Genomic DNA, 16,277 nt, shown 5'->3' on the forward strand with positions numbered 1-16,277 from the left:
ATGCCTCCATTACATCTTCAACTATTTCCATTAGAACTCTGGGGTCTCGTCCACCTTGTTCAGTTGAGTTATCTGCCTTCATGCCATTCAGTTTTTCTAGCACCTTCTCCTTGGTGATGGCCACTATATTCAGCTCTCCCCCCCTTACTGTCTTGAATTTTTGGGATATTACATGTGTCTTTCACCGTGGAGACTGACTTGAAGTAATCATTAAGTTCCTCGGCCATTTCCTTGTTCTCCACTACCATCTCTCCACATCATTTTCCAGCAGCCCAATGTCCACTTTTGCCTCTCTTTTGCTCTTTTTATATCTAAAGAAAGTCCTACAGTCTTTCTTATATTACTGGCTATCTTACTCTCATATTTAATTATTAGATTAGATTCCCTACAGTGTGGAAACAGGCGCTTCGGCCCAACCAGTCCACATCGACCCTCCGAAGAGTAAACCCCCAGACCCAGATCTTCTCCCTCATTTCTTTGTTTGTTCCCCTTTGTAAGCTTCCCAATGCTCTGCTTCCACTGCCTTCACCACGTTATATGTTTTCTCTTTTGCTTTTATGCTATCCCTGACTTCCCTAGTCAGCCATGGTTGTCTCAGCCTCCCTGTACCATGCTTCTTTTCTCTCTGGTTGAATCTTTGCTGTGTCTCCTGGATTGCTCCCAGAAACACCTGCCATTGCTGTTCCACTGTCTTTCCTGTTAGGCTCCTCTCCCAGTCAATTAGAACATCGAACAGTACAGGCCCTTCAGCGCTCAATGTTCTGCCGGCCTTTTATCCTATTAAGATCAGACTAAGCTACATACCCTTCATTGTACTATTTTCCATGTGCCTATCCAAGAGTTGTTTAAATGTCTATTGTCTATTGTCCCCAGTGTATTTGACTCTACTACCACTGCTGGCAGTGCATTCCACGCACCCACCACTCTCTGTCTAAATCTTCCTCCAATTACCTTGAAATTATGCTCCCTCATGATAGAAATTTCCACCATGGGAAATAGTCTTTGACTATGCACTCTATTTATGCCTGTCAACATCTTGTACACCTCCATCAAGTCACCTCTCATCCTTCTTCGCTCCAGTGAGAAAACCCGTAGCTCCCTCAACCTTTCTTCGTTACACATATCCTCCAGTCCAGGCAGCATCCTGATAAATTTCCTCTGCACTCTCTTTAAAGCTTTCACATCTTTCCCATAATGAGATGACTAGAACTGAACACAATATTCCAAGTGTGGTCTAACCAGGGCTCTATAGAGCTGCAGCATAATCTTGTGGCTCTTTAACTCAATCCCCTTGCTAATGCACCTTCTTAACAACCGTATCAACTTTGGTAACAACTTTGAGGGATCTGTGGACATGGACCCCAAGATCCCTCTGTTCCTCCATACTGCCAAGAGTCCCGTCTTTAACCCTGTATTCTGCATTCAAAGTCGATCTTCCAAAATGAATGACTTCACACTTTTCTAAGTTGAACTCCATCTGCCACTTTTCAGCCCAGTTCTGCACAGCTCTTCCCTCATGCCTCTGTAGTTGCTTTTATTCAGCTGTAATACCTTTGATTCTATCTTCTCCCTCTCAAATTGCAGAGTAAATTCAATCATATTATGACCACAGCCTCCTCTGTTCCCCAGTGGGCTCCACCACAAGCTGCTCCAATAAGCCACCTCGTAGACATTCCACAAATTCCTTTTCTTAGATCCACCTGCCAACCTGATTTTCCCAGTCCATCTGTGTATTGAAATTCCCCATGATCACTGTAACTTTGCCTTTCCTACACATCTTTTCTGTCTCTTCGTGTATCTTGTGTCCCAGCTCCTGACTGCTGTTTGGAGGTCTGTACATAACTCCAACTATGTTTTTTTTATATATAGCTTTGCTGTTTCTCAATTCTACCCACACAGATTCTACACCATCTGACCCTACTTTGTTTCTTCCTATTGATTCCATTTCGTTTCTTACTAATAAGGCAACCCCACTCCCTGTGTCTTTGGATAAGATAGATATTCTTGAATATTCAGCTCCCAATCCTGATACCCTTGCAGCCACGCCTCCATGATGCCCACCACGTCATACCTGCCTATTTCGAGCTATGCCACAAGCTCATTTACCTTATTTCTTATATTGCATGCATTCAGATACAACACCTACAGTCATGTATTTACTGTCCCTCTTCTCATTGTCATTTGTTTGTCCAGTGTGTTTGAAGCTTTATTGCTAACCCTTTCCATACATTCTGTCCTATTGTGTCTGTGCTCGAGATTCTAATCAGCTCCTTTAATTCAAGTTTTCTAATTTCCCCTATAACTGAACCCTCCCAACTCTTATTTAGTTTAAAGTCCTGTCTACAACGCTACTTATGTAATTTCCTCGGACTCCGGTCCCAGCACAGTTCAGATGAAGACCATCCCATCGGAACAGGTCCCTTCTTCCCCAATATTGATGCCAATGGAAACTCAAGCCCATTTCTCCCACACTAATCTATGAGCTACACATTTACCTGCTTAATCTTATTGACCATGTGGCAGTAGCTCATGGCTCAGGTAATAATTCAGAGATGATTACCTTTTTGGTTCTGATTTTTTAATTAGCTCCTAGCTGTTCAAACTCCCTCAGCAAAACCCTTGTCCGAGTTTTAGTTATTTTGTTGATACCTAGATGGACCAAGGCCACTGGATCTTTAACCTCTTTTTCCAAGTTCTTCTGCAGCCCAGATGAAATATCCGAACCAGAGCACCAGGCAGGCAACACAACCTTTGGGACTCTTGATGCTGTTCACAGAGAACAAATTCTATGCTTCGAACTATACTATCCTCAATTATAACAACATTTCTCCCCCACTTCTTGAATGGCTCCCTGCACCACAGTGCTGCAGTCAGTCATCTCATCCTCCCTGCAGTCCCCATTCCTGTCCATACACGTTGCAAAAGTCTTGATCCTGTTGGACAAGGACAGGGGCTGAGGCTCCTGCAACTCTACCTCCTGGAATCCTCTACCTGCCTCACTAATAGCCACACCCTCCTGTCCCTGATCAGTGGCTGAATTTGAGCTAGTTTGTCTAAGGAGTGTGACTGTCTCCTGACACACAGCACCCATGTAACTCTCCCCCTCCCTGTTGTGTCGCAATGTTTGAAGCTCAGAGTCTAGCTCATTGACTCTGAGCCAGTGTTCTTCCAGCAACCAACATTCACTATAGACAGTCACTGGGAACCACAATGGGGTCCACCAGCTCCTACATCATGCAGAAACAACACATGATTTTATCCTCCAACCTTATTTAATTAGTTTTGAATTTGTTTTTTTCGATTTTTAACTGTTTTTGTATCTCTGCTATTACAAGTTGTAATCAAGAAATAAGTTATAACCAATAAATGAACAGGATTTAACTTAATTCAGGTTCAAATTTAACAGACCCCTTATTAGCTAATCAAATCACAGCCCTCCTGTGAAGTCACTTTTCAGTTTCCCCCATGGATCAGAAATTCTTACCTTCCCAGACTGCTCTACATTTGCTCCCGCTCAGCTCTAGTCCTGAAGTAAAGGCCCCAAATCCTCGAGGCAAGTTTTTAAATCATTTACATTTCTAGACTGCTCTCCCTTTGTTCCCGCTCAAATCTGGTTCGAAGTGAATGCATTGCTACCAGTTTGGTTAATCCACTTATTGTACCCTTACTGCATGCATCTCTAATTTCCTGTTTAATGCCATTGCCAACCTCTCAGCTATTGTTTGATGGTCTGTACACAACTCCCATTAACTTTATTCTCCCTTTTGGTATTCTGTAGTCAACCCAATAAATTCCACAATGTCCAAGCTAATGTCCTTCCTTACTTAATTAGGACTGCACTCGGGCGGTCATTTTCTAAGTGAAAAATGTTGAGCCAATCTCGGTGAATCTTTCTCAACCAATTGTGTCCCATCAAGCTTGGGGACGAGCCTTTTAGTGTTTTCAGTGGTAACCGAACCAGCTACTTCTCATAAAAGACCACAACTGCAGTTCTATCCTTAATATGTAAAGGTTTCCTGGCATAGGTTTTCAGTCTAGGCAAGGTTGTGAGCAAACTTAAGGGTTGCAGTCCAGAGTGAATTTTGTTCAAGACTGGTTCGGTGATCACTGAAACAGCCACACCAGTATCAACCTGCATTACAACTGAGTGACCAGACATTTATTTTGATTGGTTCTGATTTGGGTGTTGCTAAGCAATTTAACTCTTTCAAACCAGATGTAGGTGGACATTCCAGGGCCTGCACTCTCCAGGATAACGGCCTATGAGTTATCTTACTCCATTTAGGTATAGTGGGACTCTTGCTGTCTTGAATCCTCTTGCTGGTCCAGATCTTGAAGAAACTTTTAACCGTTTAGCTGAGGCTTGGCTTTATTTTGGGTTTTTGCTATGGGCTGACCTAGATTGCCTCCATTCAGGATATGTCTGAATATCGCTCAAGTGGTATTCCCCAAGCTCAGTCTGACAGGCAAGGGTGTCCAATTTAATTGAATACCCTGCAACTCATATGCTCAGTTTGCTGCATTTTCCAGTGATAAAGCCAATTGTAGTACCTGTTTGAAGTCCAGTTCGGCTTAAGCTATTAGGCATTCTTCCATGGTTACTTTATGAATCCTATATACTGAATGGTCCCTCAGCATCTCATTATGGGTTATACCAAAGCCACATTTCTTTGCCAGTCATCTTCACCTTGTCAAAAATTCCTGTTCCTACTTTTCCTGGTTCTCTAATTGCCAAGTAAAACTGTTAGCATCTCAGAATTAGAAGCGGCTTGGGTTTGTAATATCCCTTAACTAAATCTGTCAATTCATGCAAGGTTTTAATATCTGGTGCCTCAGGTGATGTTAGGCTCCTGATAACCAAAAAAGCTGCAGGTCCACAAGCTGTCAGAAGAATTACTCATTGCTTTACACCTGCCCGAGTGTCATTTGTCTGGAAAAAGTAATGATACGACATGGGGTAAACTCTTCCGCAAATTTAAATCTGATACACAGAGAAGCTCCCCTCGTCCCATAATCTGATAAATTTCAAGAGACAAAGAACTATCCCAGATCTCACTATTTAAAGTAAAAATTAACAACTTTATTCTTTAAGTCCAAAGGAGAACATTAAAACAATAACTATTCACAACTCATTTCTCTTAAACCTATCTTTTACCTTTCATTCTGCAATACTGGTCCAATAAAAAAACCCCAATTAAGATTTATAAAAAAGATCACATTTCAAAACCAGTCAGCTTTGTCGATTCTCCTTTGTAGATTTTCCTCTGTATTTTCCTTGGTTGTATTTTCTTCGGTCTTCTGCTGCACAATGTTTCTTCTGGATAGGTACCTATCAGAGAGCTGCTCAGCTAGCAGTCTGTACTTGTTAGTGCTGTTTACTGTTCTCTCCTAACTGTTCAAAATGTCTGGTATCATACCCCAAAAACATCGGATCATTTCATTGGTTTGATGTCATCCCAAATAGTAAAATTCAAATTTGATTGGATTTTGGTATCTGGGGCATAATTTAAACTGGCTGAATTTGAATTTGTTCCATGGCAATGCATCATCAGCTATTTGTTTCAATCAAATGTTACATTTTAAATTGTTCAGCACATTCTGTGTTTTCAGCCAGTCTTTACCAGCTTCCTCTCTCTCTTAAAGGTTCAATATACATCTACACCTGAATAACAGTAACATATTCTTTCCACATACTGGAGCCAGTCTTTAACAGCAGGTTTGAATGAGTCAAGCTTTCCAAATGATGACATGATGTCAGAAGTGGTTATCCTGACTCAAAGAAGACTGTTACAAACAATTTTTTTTAGGGGTGTGCTTTTCTTGTCGCCATTGAAATAACTCCACAAAGGATGGTATTCTGTGACCAAGTCACCCTTTATTTACATAGGCTCTGGACGGCCATCTCAGAGCAAGTCCCTAAGAGCTAGACTGTCTCTCTCTTCATTTTATCTGTCAGCCAGGTTTCCCTGAATGGTCTGGATTAACAGCCCCAATCACATTCTGTGACACCCACCTGGCTGACCTTGTTACAATCACGACAACCACAATGCCACAAAGGCCAGTATAAAGTCTGATGATCCTCATCTGCTGTTGATCAACTCTAGGGCAATTCTGGGTCTAGTGGGGGCTTTTGTGGTGCAGTAGTTTCCCTACTCGTGGACTGGGAGACCTGGATTCAAGTTCCACCTGCTCCAGAGATATATATTAACATCTCTGATCAGGTTAATGAAAAAGAAACTGGTTCCTGTGATTCAGTGGTAGTTTCCTTACCTTTGAGCCAGGAGGCCCAGGTTCAAGTCCCACTTGTTCCAGGTATATGTAATAACATTTCTGAACACTTGTTAACATGCTTGAAGTATTTTTAACACATAAAGGTACTATTGATGCAAGCTTGTTGGAGGATAAGATACCATGGTGTCTGGGTGGGGGTGGAGTGGAGGTGTGGGCTGAAGGACTGCACAGTGTTCATGAGGACTGCACATGGAAAAGAATAGGACTAAGGAACCAGGAAGACCAACTCCCAAATTCTGGATCCAAGGTCATGGCATCAGGATTACAATAAGTCTAATGAACTAAGTTGTCCATTCCAGTGAATATACTTTTGCATGACACATTCCAACCAACACAAAATCAGCCTTTCACACTGCTGTATGCATAAAAAACCTATTGCTCACTTGCAGCACTCGTTGCCACTAAAGACTCATGCCTGTCATCCAGATAACCCAGCTCATATCAATGTTGCCTCACAACCCATCTCTTGCTGCTTTCACAGGCTTACAGGTCATCTGATATTTGCACAGCACCCAAATGTAATGGTATGCAGCCCCTTACATTTTGTTCTCTCTTGCAAGGCAAGGTGACACACAAGAGAAGGCAGCATGACCAGCAGCATCTCTGGACTTTCACAGAGGAGTTCTCTGTCTGTCCTATTGGGCTGATTGTAAGGCTATCCAAGATGGTATCATGACCAAATTGTTTGTGGTGTGCTTTGGGTCTCCTGCTTCTCTGTGATATGCTCATAAACATGTACTCCCATCTCCATCACCACTCAGTTTCCCTCTTACAAACATTTCTCTTCTGAGGACTTGTTTGCAGACACTTAAGAACAGCTACTGACCCAGCCACAGCACCCTAATGAGGAGAGGAGACCAAACATTACCAAAAAGGCCCAGTCCAATGATCTGAATCTGATTCTTGAGATTCGAGTAGTGCATGCGCCTGGGAGGCTGAAAGAGATATAGGACCAGCACATGGTTTGTTATTTAAACATGTGTAGATTTCTGTCAGGCCAATGACAAAGAATAGATTGTTTGTTAACTGACCAGAATGTGATGAGATATTATAAAGGAGGCCACGGATGGCCATGCCCACCGAGATGCAGGCCTGCCAGACAGCCTCTGTAACTGTCAAAGAGCATGAAGGAGTCTGCCTTAAAAATGATAGAGCATATAGGAAACAGCTTGCCACAGTTAATCCTCTGCTTCACTTTATTGTTGTCTTGCAGTCCCACTGGCTGTGGGATACTCTCCCTATATCTGTTGAAGCTTTATGTGCACAGGTCAGCCCATCATGAGAATGCAGCAACACTCTCTGGCAAATGCAGACGTTCACCAAAATTCTTTCAACCATACTCCAGAGTACTTTCAGTTTGCTGTATAAAATATTCCTGCAAACCGAATACATCGCTCCTTAAAGAATCAAAATGCTAAGCTCATCTTGCAGATTATGCGTATTTGCAGAGTGAAGAATATTCCAGGTTCTTTGCAAGTTGCTTACTGAATTTTGAATCTTAATGGTACCATGTTATACTTGAAAGGGTTCCAAAAAGATTTTCAAGGATGTTGCCAGGGTTGGTGGGTTTGAGGTATAGGATCGAGGCTGAATAGGCTGGGGCTATTTTTCCTTGAGGTCGGAAGCTGAGGGGTGTCCTAATAGAGGTTTATAAAATCTTGATGGGCATGGATAGAGGGAACAGTCAAGGTCTTTTCCCCAGGGTAGGGGAATCCAAAAGTAGTGGGCATAGGTTTAAGATGAGAGGGGAAAGATTTAAAAATGATGTATGGGATGACCTTTTCATGCTGAGGGTGGTATGTATATGGAATGAACTGCCAGAGGAAGTGATGGAGGCGGGTACAATTACAATATTTAAAAGACATCTGGATGGCTCCATGAACAGGAAGGGTTTAAGAGGCATATGGGCCAAATGCTGGCAAATGGGACGAGGTTATTTTAGACAATCTAGTCGGTATGGACAAATTGGACCAAAGGATCTATTTCCATGCTGAACATCTCTATGACTATATGATATATATATAAAATAAGTTAGAATTTTTGCATTTGAACAAGTGTTATATGCCTTTTCTGTGTATCTGAAATGGTTTAATGGTTAATATTTAACAATCAATCTTAGTTCATTGTTGCTATTCAAACAAACATGGTTGAGGAAAGAGCAGGACTGGTAACTCAACATTCTCAGCTATAGGATCTTCAGGCAAGACAGAAAAGGGTATAAAAAAGATGGTGGAGTAGCACTATTAATTAGGGAGCCATCTGGACAAGGAGGAAGTGCCAGAGGGCTGGAGGACAGCTAATGCTTTTCAAGAAAGGTGGTAGAGATCAATCAGGAATAAGGAGAGATGGTATCGTGGAAAGCTTTTCAAATGAAACTGTGTAAGTAGAACTTAGGAATGTTAAGGGGGAAATCATATTACTGTGCGTGAATTAGAGGCCTCTAAAGAGTCAGCAGGAAGTAGAGGAGCAAATATATAGACAGTTCACAGAGGTGTGTAAGTGTAATAATCAGGTAATTAGACCAACTATCCCAAAATAAATTGGGATGGTCATAGTATTAAGGGTTTAGTGGGGAAGAGGTCTTGAAATTTATCCAGGGGAGTTCTTTTTATCAATATGTATAAGGCCTAGCAAGGGCAGTGCTGGATGCTGTTCTGGGGAATGAAGCCGGAGAAGTGGCAGCAGGGTAACATTTAACATTAGCAACAGTATGATTGAATTTTTTTATGGACAAGGAGAAAGACGTCTTGCAAAACAGGTCTTTGGATTAGGGGAAGATAGATTTTTATCAAAATACAGCAGGACCTGGCCAAAGTTGACTGGGAACAGCTCTTTGCAGGTAAGTCTACAGCAGAGCAGAACTGGTAATGGGGGGAGCATTCAAAAAGGAGCTGAGGATAGTATGAGGGAAATGTAGGAATAGTAAGTTCAGGGAACTTTGGATGTCTAGAGCAATTTAGGACTGGATGAGGAAGAAGAAAAAGCCAATTAGCAAGTTTAAAGGGAGCAATTCAGTTACAGCCTTAGAGGAATAAAGGAAGTGCAAGATAGACCTTAAGAAAGCAATTAGAAGAGCAACAAGGGGGCATGAGAAAGGACTTGCGTACAGGATTAGGGAGAATCCTGAGATATTTTATAAATACATTAAAAGGAAGAGGTTAACTAGGGTTAGAGAAAGGTCCATTAGGGACCAAGATGGCAATCTGTGTGTAAATCCACAGCATGTTGGAATGGTGTTAAATAAATACTTCTCTTCGGTCTTCTCTCTAGAAAAGGAGAATGTGGATATGGAATTCAGGAAAAGAACCTGTGAGGAACTTGTACAGTTTGATCTAGGAAATTGGAACAGGGAGGGTGTGTCTGGGTGGAGAGGGTGTATTGAAGGCTCTGATGGGCTTAAAAATGCACAAATCCCCTGGCTTGGATGAACTGCATACCAGGCTGCTGTGGGAGGCAAAGCAGGAAATTGCCAAGGCTCTGATACAATTGTTTAATTTCTATCTGGACAAGGAGGAAGTGCCAGAGGGCTGGAGGACAGCTAATGCTTTTCAAGAAAGGTGGTAGAGATCAATCAGGAAAATAGAAACCAGTGAGTCTCATGTCAGTGGTAGGGAAGTAATTGGAGAAAATTCTGAAGGACAGAATTAATAACCACTCGGAAAAACATGGGTTAATTAGAGATAGTCGGCATGGGAGATCATGCATAACAAATTTCTTAGAATTTTGTGAAAATTGTGATCAAGTGTGTGAATGAGGGATGTTCTGTTGATGTTTTTATGGATTTTAGCAAAGCTGATTGAGAAGGTTAAACTACATGGAGTTCATGGAAACGTGGTGAGTTGGTTAAGAAACTGGCTCACTAATAGGACACAAAGGGTAGTGGTGGAAGGCTGTCTGAGTGACTGGAGGCTGGTGTCCAGTGTTGTATCACAAGGCTCAGTACTGAGACCCTTATTGTTTGTTATAGGTGTAAATTATTATAAATAGAAATGTGGGAGAATTGTTAAGCACATTTGCAGATAGCACCAAGATTGTTAGAGTGCTTAATACTGAAGAAAATGGTTTTAGGTTATAGGAAGATAAGATAGGTTGGTCAAATTGGCTGAGCAGTGGCAGATGGTATTTAACCCAGGTATGTGTGAGGTAATGCATTTCAGAAGAAGTAAAAGGTGAGGGAGGAATGAATGGCAGGATACTCGGTACAGTGGAGGAACATAGGGGATCTTGAAGTTGTTATTCAAAGATCTCTGAATTTGGCATAGTATGTGAATAGGATAGTTAAGAAGGGATATTTGCTTTCATCAGTTGTGGCATAGAGTAGAAATTTATTTTCATGTGTACTATATGAGTGTGTTTTCCTGACCGGGGAGAAAGACTCAGGAGGCAGACAAGATGCAGGCATGTGGCAGACTTTTATTCAAGCAAAAACTGGTTAATGCAGGGAGAGGGTCAACAGATATTCCCCGGATCTGGCTTTGGAAGTGAGAACACAATTGTTCCCTTAATCTTCAGCTCAGATTGGAAGAGAGATCAATGAGAGAGTCTGATTTTTACAGTAAAAAGGCAGTATTTTTATACATTTTGTGTTACAGTGATCATACACAAAATGGTTGCTGTGCCTCCCCTTTCCCTCTATGGGACCAATCCTGTAAAACACCTGATCAATGATGGACATTTCTATAGACAACCCAATGTTCCCTTAGTCTCCTAACAATTATTGTAATCTCTAGTTCTTGGGATCTTTCTATGTTGCATCCCAATATTACTCGCTGTTCTCTTTTGGTCATGTCCCTGGTTGCTTATCTCTGAAGACTGCTTGAATTCTATTTTCATTGTACTTCCGATCTCTATCAAATTCCATTACTTCTTATATAAAAGACAGTTGCTTCTGTGATAAAATTTATGATATTAATTTTATTATAAAATTTTGTAATTACTCCTTCTGTTAATACTCTTTAGCTAATGAGACAAGATATGCCAGAACATCTCTTTAATGTTTTCCCTTATTGCTTTCATTATAAAATTTTATAAATACGTTGAAATCTATCTATGATTATTTAAATAATCTTTTACTAGAACCTATTAGTATTGTAAATCATTTCAAAGAAACAGCTAATTTCTTTCAGATAACTTCAGTTGCTGTTTTTATGGCTGAACAAATCCTTTCTGTAATGAGATTGGAATTAATTACTTGTACTTTAGTGATCTTTCAAAGATTTTTGTGAGTTCCAATTCCACTATTTATTCTATGTTTGTTACAAATCTTTGAATGGTTTATCCTTGAATCTCCTTATTGTGCTGTCTCTGCATTCTTTGGAATCTTGCTGTTCAGATAATTCTCTCTTTTGTCTCGGATAACCCCTTTCTCAAAGGCATTATTGTTTTTCACTTAAATGCTGAAGCAGGCTTTTTAAAACATTTCAGCCATTTTTTGTTTCTTAAAAACAGGCAGTTCAAGCAGGCTTTTCTTTAAATTCTGGCCATTTTGTGTCCCTTAAATATGGAGGCAGTTCGAACATGTACGTTTACACGGAAAATACAGTGACATGTTTTATATGTCGACCCAACACGGTACCTACAAATAAGAGAAAGGAGATAACTTTGGAGTTGTACAGAGTGTTGCTTAGGCCACAGCTAGAGTACTATATGCAATTCTGGTGACTTCACTACAGGAAAGATGTGATAGCATGAGAGTGGCTTCAGAGGAGGTTCACCAGAATGTTCCCTGGACTGGAGAAATTGAGCTATAAGAAGACACTAGGTAGGTTTGGATTGTTTTCTTTAAAACAGAGAAAGCAGAAAGGGCCACGAGAGAGGTGTATAAGGTTATGAAAGGTATGGACAGGGTGAAGAGGGAGCAGCTGTTCCCCTTGGTTGAGGGGTCAATCATGAGGGGGCATAGTTTTAGGGTAAGGGGTAGGAGATTCAGATAGGATTTGAGAAAAGCGTCTTCACTCGCAGGGTGGTGAGAATCTGGAATACACTGCCTGGGAAGGTAGCGAAGGCAGGAAACCTCCAACCTTTTAAACAATATTTTGAATGGACCCTTGAAATATAATATTCAAGGATATGGGACAAATGCAGGAAATTGGGATTTGAGTCCCTTTCATGGTAGTTATTGTCAGTGCAGACTTGATGGGCTGAAGGGCCTTTCTTTGCTCTCTGACTCTATGACACTGTTAGTTGAGTATTCATGCTGTATATCCTTGCTATCCCACTGTTAAGTATTCTTGCTGCATCTCCTTGCCAACAATTGCCCAACCTATCAGCAAGCTCTTATGACGCTGTATAAATTGCTGTTCCTTTTTAAAGTCTTGTTTCTTGCATTCTGGCCTGATGAGTGCAAGGTGAAGAGCTTAGACTTAAACTTATTTCATCTTTTTTGTGAAGTTCTACGCAACCAAGCAATTGTATTTATAAGCAGTGTGGAAGTTATAATTTATCTTTGGAAAACATTTTGTTTGGCACATGAGTAAAAATTGATCAGATAGGTTCCAGTGGAGTTCCAGATGCAACCTGATCAATTGCAAGTAAAGGTCAAAAATGTTTCATGGCCATCACGTACTAGGATAGATGCTGAAGCAGTCTCAGACTATGTCTCTCTGTTATGACATCGCTCTTGCCTCTGGTTATTAGGTTTGTCCCTGTGATGTCCAAGCCCAGCTGCTTGACTTGACTGACATGGAAGAACAGCCATATGATCTGGAGCTTGAAGATGCTGTGAACTTTAAAGAAGGCACAGAATCCCATCAGGTTAGTTCTGACATTGACCAGTGTAAGGAGAAGATATGATGCTCCTGAACCTGTAAAAATCATCCAACCCCTTCCCGGTATTGAAATCACCTTCAAATTAACAAGACTTCAAAACTAACCACCTTCCAATAAACCACAATACACCATCAAATAATTAGTAGCATAAAGTATTTCTCTTTTCTTGGAGATTTACATTATGATTTCAGAATTTGTAAATTATTCCTACAAGGCTCGTGATGCCATAGATCATGTCAAGTTTCCTTTTTACTTCCCAGAAGTTAGCTAACTAATTCTAACTAATTAATTTTAATTTGATATAATTGCAGTTGGATCTTTCAATTGAAGTGTGGAAAGATAATACAATTCATTTCTTAAACTCTGGACATTCAAAAGCACTATACGACCACTAAAAAAAACTTTTTAAAGTGTAGGAACTGCTGGAAGAAGCACAACCGCCAAATTGTGTATGTAAGGTGAGGGCTAAGTGTTGGCCAGGATTGTCCTTCGTCTTTCAATATGCCTTGATAATTTTTCATTTACCTGAGAGAGCCAACTTGGTTTAATGTCTCATTTAAAAGAGCAGGTCAACTAATAGCGACTGGAGGGAGGATAGACTTGGTGGTAGCTGTTGAAAAATTATGAAGTGTTTGAAGACAATTGCTTTAGTTTTTCCAAGACTTAACTGGAGAAAACTGAAACTCATTCAAGGTTGGATATCAAAAAGTCAATCTGGCAACTCTAAGGCAGTGAATGATCAAAAGAGGTGGTCAGAGCTCAAGTCTGGTATGATAGGCATATCTATGAAGGCTACTCCCTCCTTGTCTTTGGATGATGTTGAAAAGGGACAGCATGAAAATGCCGAAATGGAGCACAGATGGTTCCTGAAGACGACTCCTGAGGTGGAATGATAAACCTGAACTATATATGCTCTGCCTATAATGGGTTATTTACTAGTAGAACTCAGTCACCGTGGTCCCGGAGAATTCTTTAATGGAGTGAGGAGAGAAGTCAGAAGAGATCTCTTTATCCAGCATATTGCTGTAAAATAAATAAGTAGTTCCTTATAATGGAAAGGTAAGTAATAGTTAATTTGAAAGGATAAAGGTACATGAGAAATGACAGACCATGTTCAGTGGAGTTAGTGGGATCAGTTTTGGGTTACCAGAGGAAAGAGCCAGCATAACCTTATGAATCAAATTGTTTATTCCTGTTCTGTAAGTTTATGTAGTTCTGTGAGTTAATAGTACCTAAAAATCCAAGTACAGAAGAGATTTGATTGTCCAGCAAAGTAAATAGAAACAAAATTTGCTATAACAGGCTTCCCACCTTAATTTTGATATTTTACTTTACCTTATGTTAGCTGGATTTTCCAGGCCTTAAGAAGAGAGTACAAATGCAAAGTTTAATACTGGACTGAAGGAATGTCTTGAATGTGCTTTCGAGGAAGTCCATATTCGATCACTATTGCACGTAAATTACATCACTACTAATGAAACTAAATGCAAGTTTATTAAATTTGTAAGATAAGCACAAAGCTTAGTATGTGCTAAATGTTTATCCATAATGGTAGACATAGAACATTACAGCGCAGTACAGGCCCTTCTGACTTTGATATTGCACCGACCTGTGGAACCAATCTTAAACCCATCTAGCCTACACTGTTCCATTTTCATTCCTATGTTTATCCAATGACCATTTAAATGCTCTTAAAGTTGGCGGGTCAACTACTGTTGCAGGCAATGCATTCCACTCCCCTACTACTTTTGAGTAAAGAAACTACCTCTGACATCTGTCCTATATCTATCACCCCCCAATTTAAAGCTATGTCCTCTCGTGCTAGCCATCACCATCCGTGGAAAGAGTCTCACTGTCCACTCTATCTAAACTTCTGATTGTCTTGTATATCTCAATTAAGTCACCTCTCAACCTTCTTCTCTCTAATGAAAACAGCCTCAAGTCCCTCAGCCTTTCCTCATAAGACCTTCCCTCCAGACCAGGCAAAATCCTAGTAAATCTCTTCTGAACCCTCTCCTAAGCTTCCACATCCTTCCTATAATGCGGTGACCAGAACTGTACGCAATATTCCAAGTCCGACAACACCAGAGTTTTGTACAGCTGCAACATGACCTCATGGCTCTGACACTCGATCCCTCTACCAATAAAAGCTAACACACCGTATGCCTTCTTAACAACTCTATCAACCTGGGTGACAACTTTCAGGGATCTATGTACACGGACAACGAGATCTCGCTGTTCATCTGCATTGCCAAGAATCCTACCATTAGACCAGTACTTTTTATTCCTGTTGCACATTCCAAAATGAATCACCGCACACTTTTCCCCATTAAACTCCATCTACCACCTCTCAGCCCAGCTTTCCAATTTATCTATCTCCCTCTGTAACCTACAACATCCTTTAGCACTACCTACAACTTCACTGATCTTAGTGTCATTTGCAAATTTACTAACCCAGCCTTCTACGCCCTCATCCAGGTCATTTATAAAAATGACAAACAACAGTGGCCCCAAAACAGATCCTTGCGGTACCCCACTAGTAACTGAACTGCAGGTTGAACATTTCCCATCACCCTCTATTTTCTTTCAGCTAGCCAATTTCTGATCCAAACTGTTAAATCACACTCAATCCCATCCCTCCGTATTTTGTGCAATAGCCTACTGTGGGGAACCATATCAAACGCCTTACTAAAATCCATATACACCGCATTAACTGCTTTACCCTCATCCACCTGTTTGGTCACCATCTCAAAGAGCTCAATAAGGTTTGTGAGACATGACTTACCCTTCACAAAACTGTGTTGACTATCCCTAATCAACTTATTCGTCTCTAGATGTTCATAAATCCTATCTCTTATAACCTTTTCCAACACTTTACACACAACTGAAGTAAAGCTCACTGTCTATTATTACCAGGGTTGTCTTTACTCTCCTAGAACAAGGGAACAACATTTGCTATTCTCCAGTCTTGTGGCACTATTCCTGTAGACAATGATGACGTAAAGATCAAAGCCAAAGGCTCTGAAATCTCCTCCCTGGCTTCCCAGAGCATCATAAATCCCATCCAGACCAGGGGACTTATCTATTTTCACACTTTCTAGAATTGCTAACACCTCCTCCTTGCTAATGTCAATCCCATCTAGTCTAGTAGCCTGTATCTCAGTACAGTATTCTCCTTGACAACATTGTCTTTCTCCACTGTGAATACTGATGAAAAA

General features: G+C 40.7%; 1 protein-coding gene across 9 annotated transcripts in view; it reads left to right on the forward strand.

The window, feature by feature from the left end:
- Positions 1-16,277, forward strand: part of dlg2 (discs, large homolog 2 (Drosophila)) — a 1,025,979-nt gene that overhangs the window by 358,335 nt on the left and 651,367 nt on the right. For 7 of the 9 annotated variants that reach the window (XM_043691613.2, XM_043691616.2, XM_087988059.1 and 4 more), the window contains one exon: positions 12,928-13,044. The exons of the other annotated variants lie outside the window; for them this stretch is intronic. In XM_043691613.2, coding sequence (XP_043547548.2) covers positions 12,928-13,044 — 117 coding nt within the window. The remainder of the gene's footprint in view (positions 1-12,927; positions 13,045-16,277) is intronic. 9 annotated transcript variants of the gene reach the window in all.

The sequence above is a fragment of the Chiloscyllium plagiosum genome, unplaced genomic scaffold, assembly GCF_037043375.1.
Source record: "Chiloscyllium plagiosum isolate Xiang-an unplaced genomic scaffold, Cpla_swu_hap1 HiC_scaffold_6, whole genome shotgun sequence".
Taxonomy (NCBI): Eukaryota; Metazoa; Chordata; class Chondrichthyes; order Orectolobiformes; family Hemiscylliidae; genus Chiloscyllium; species Chiloscyllium plagiosum.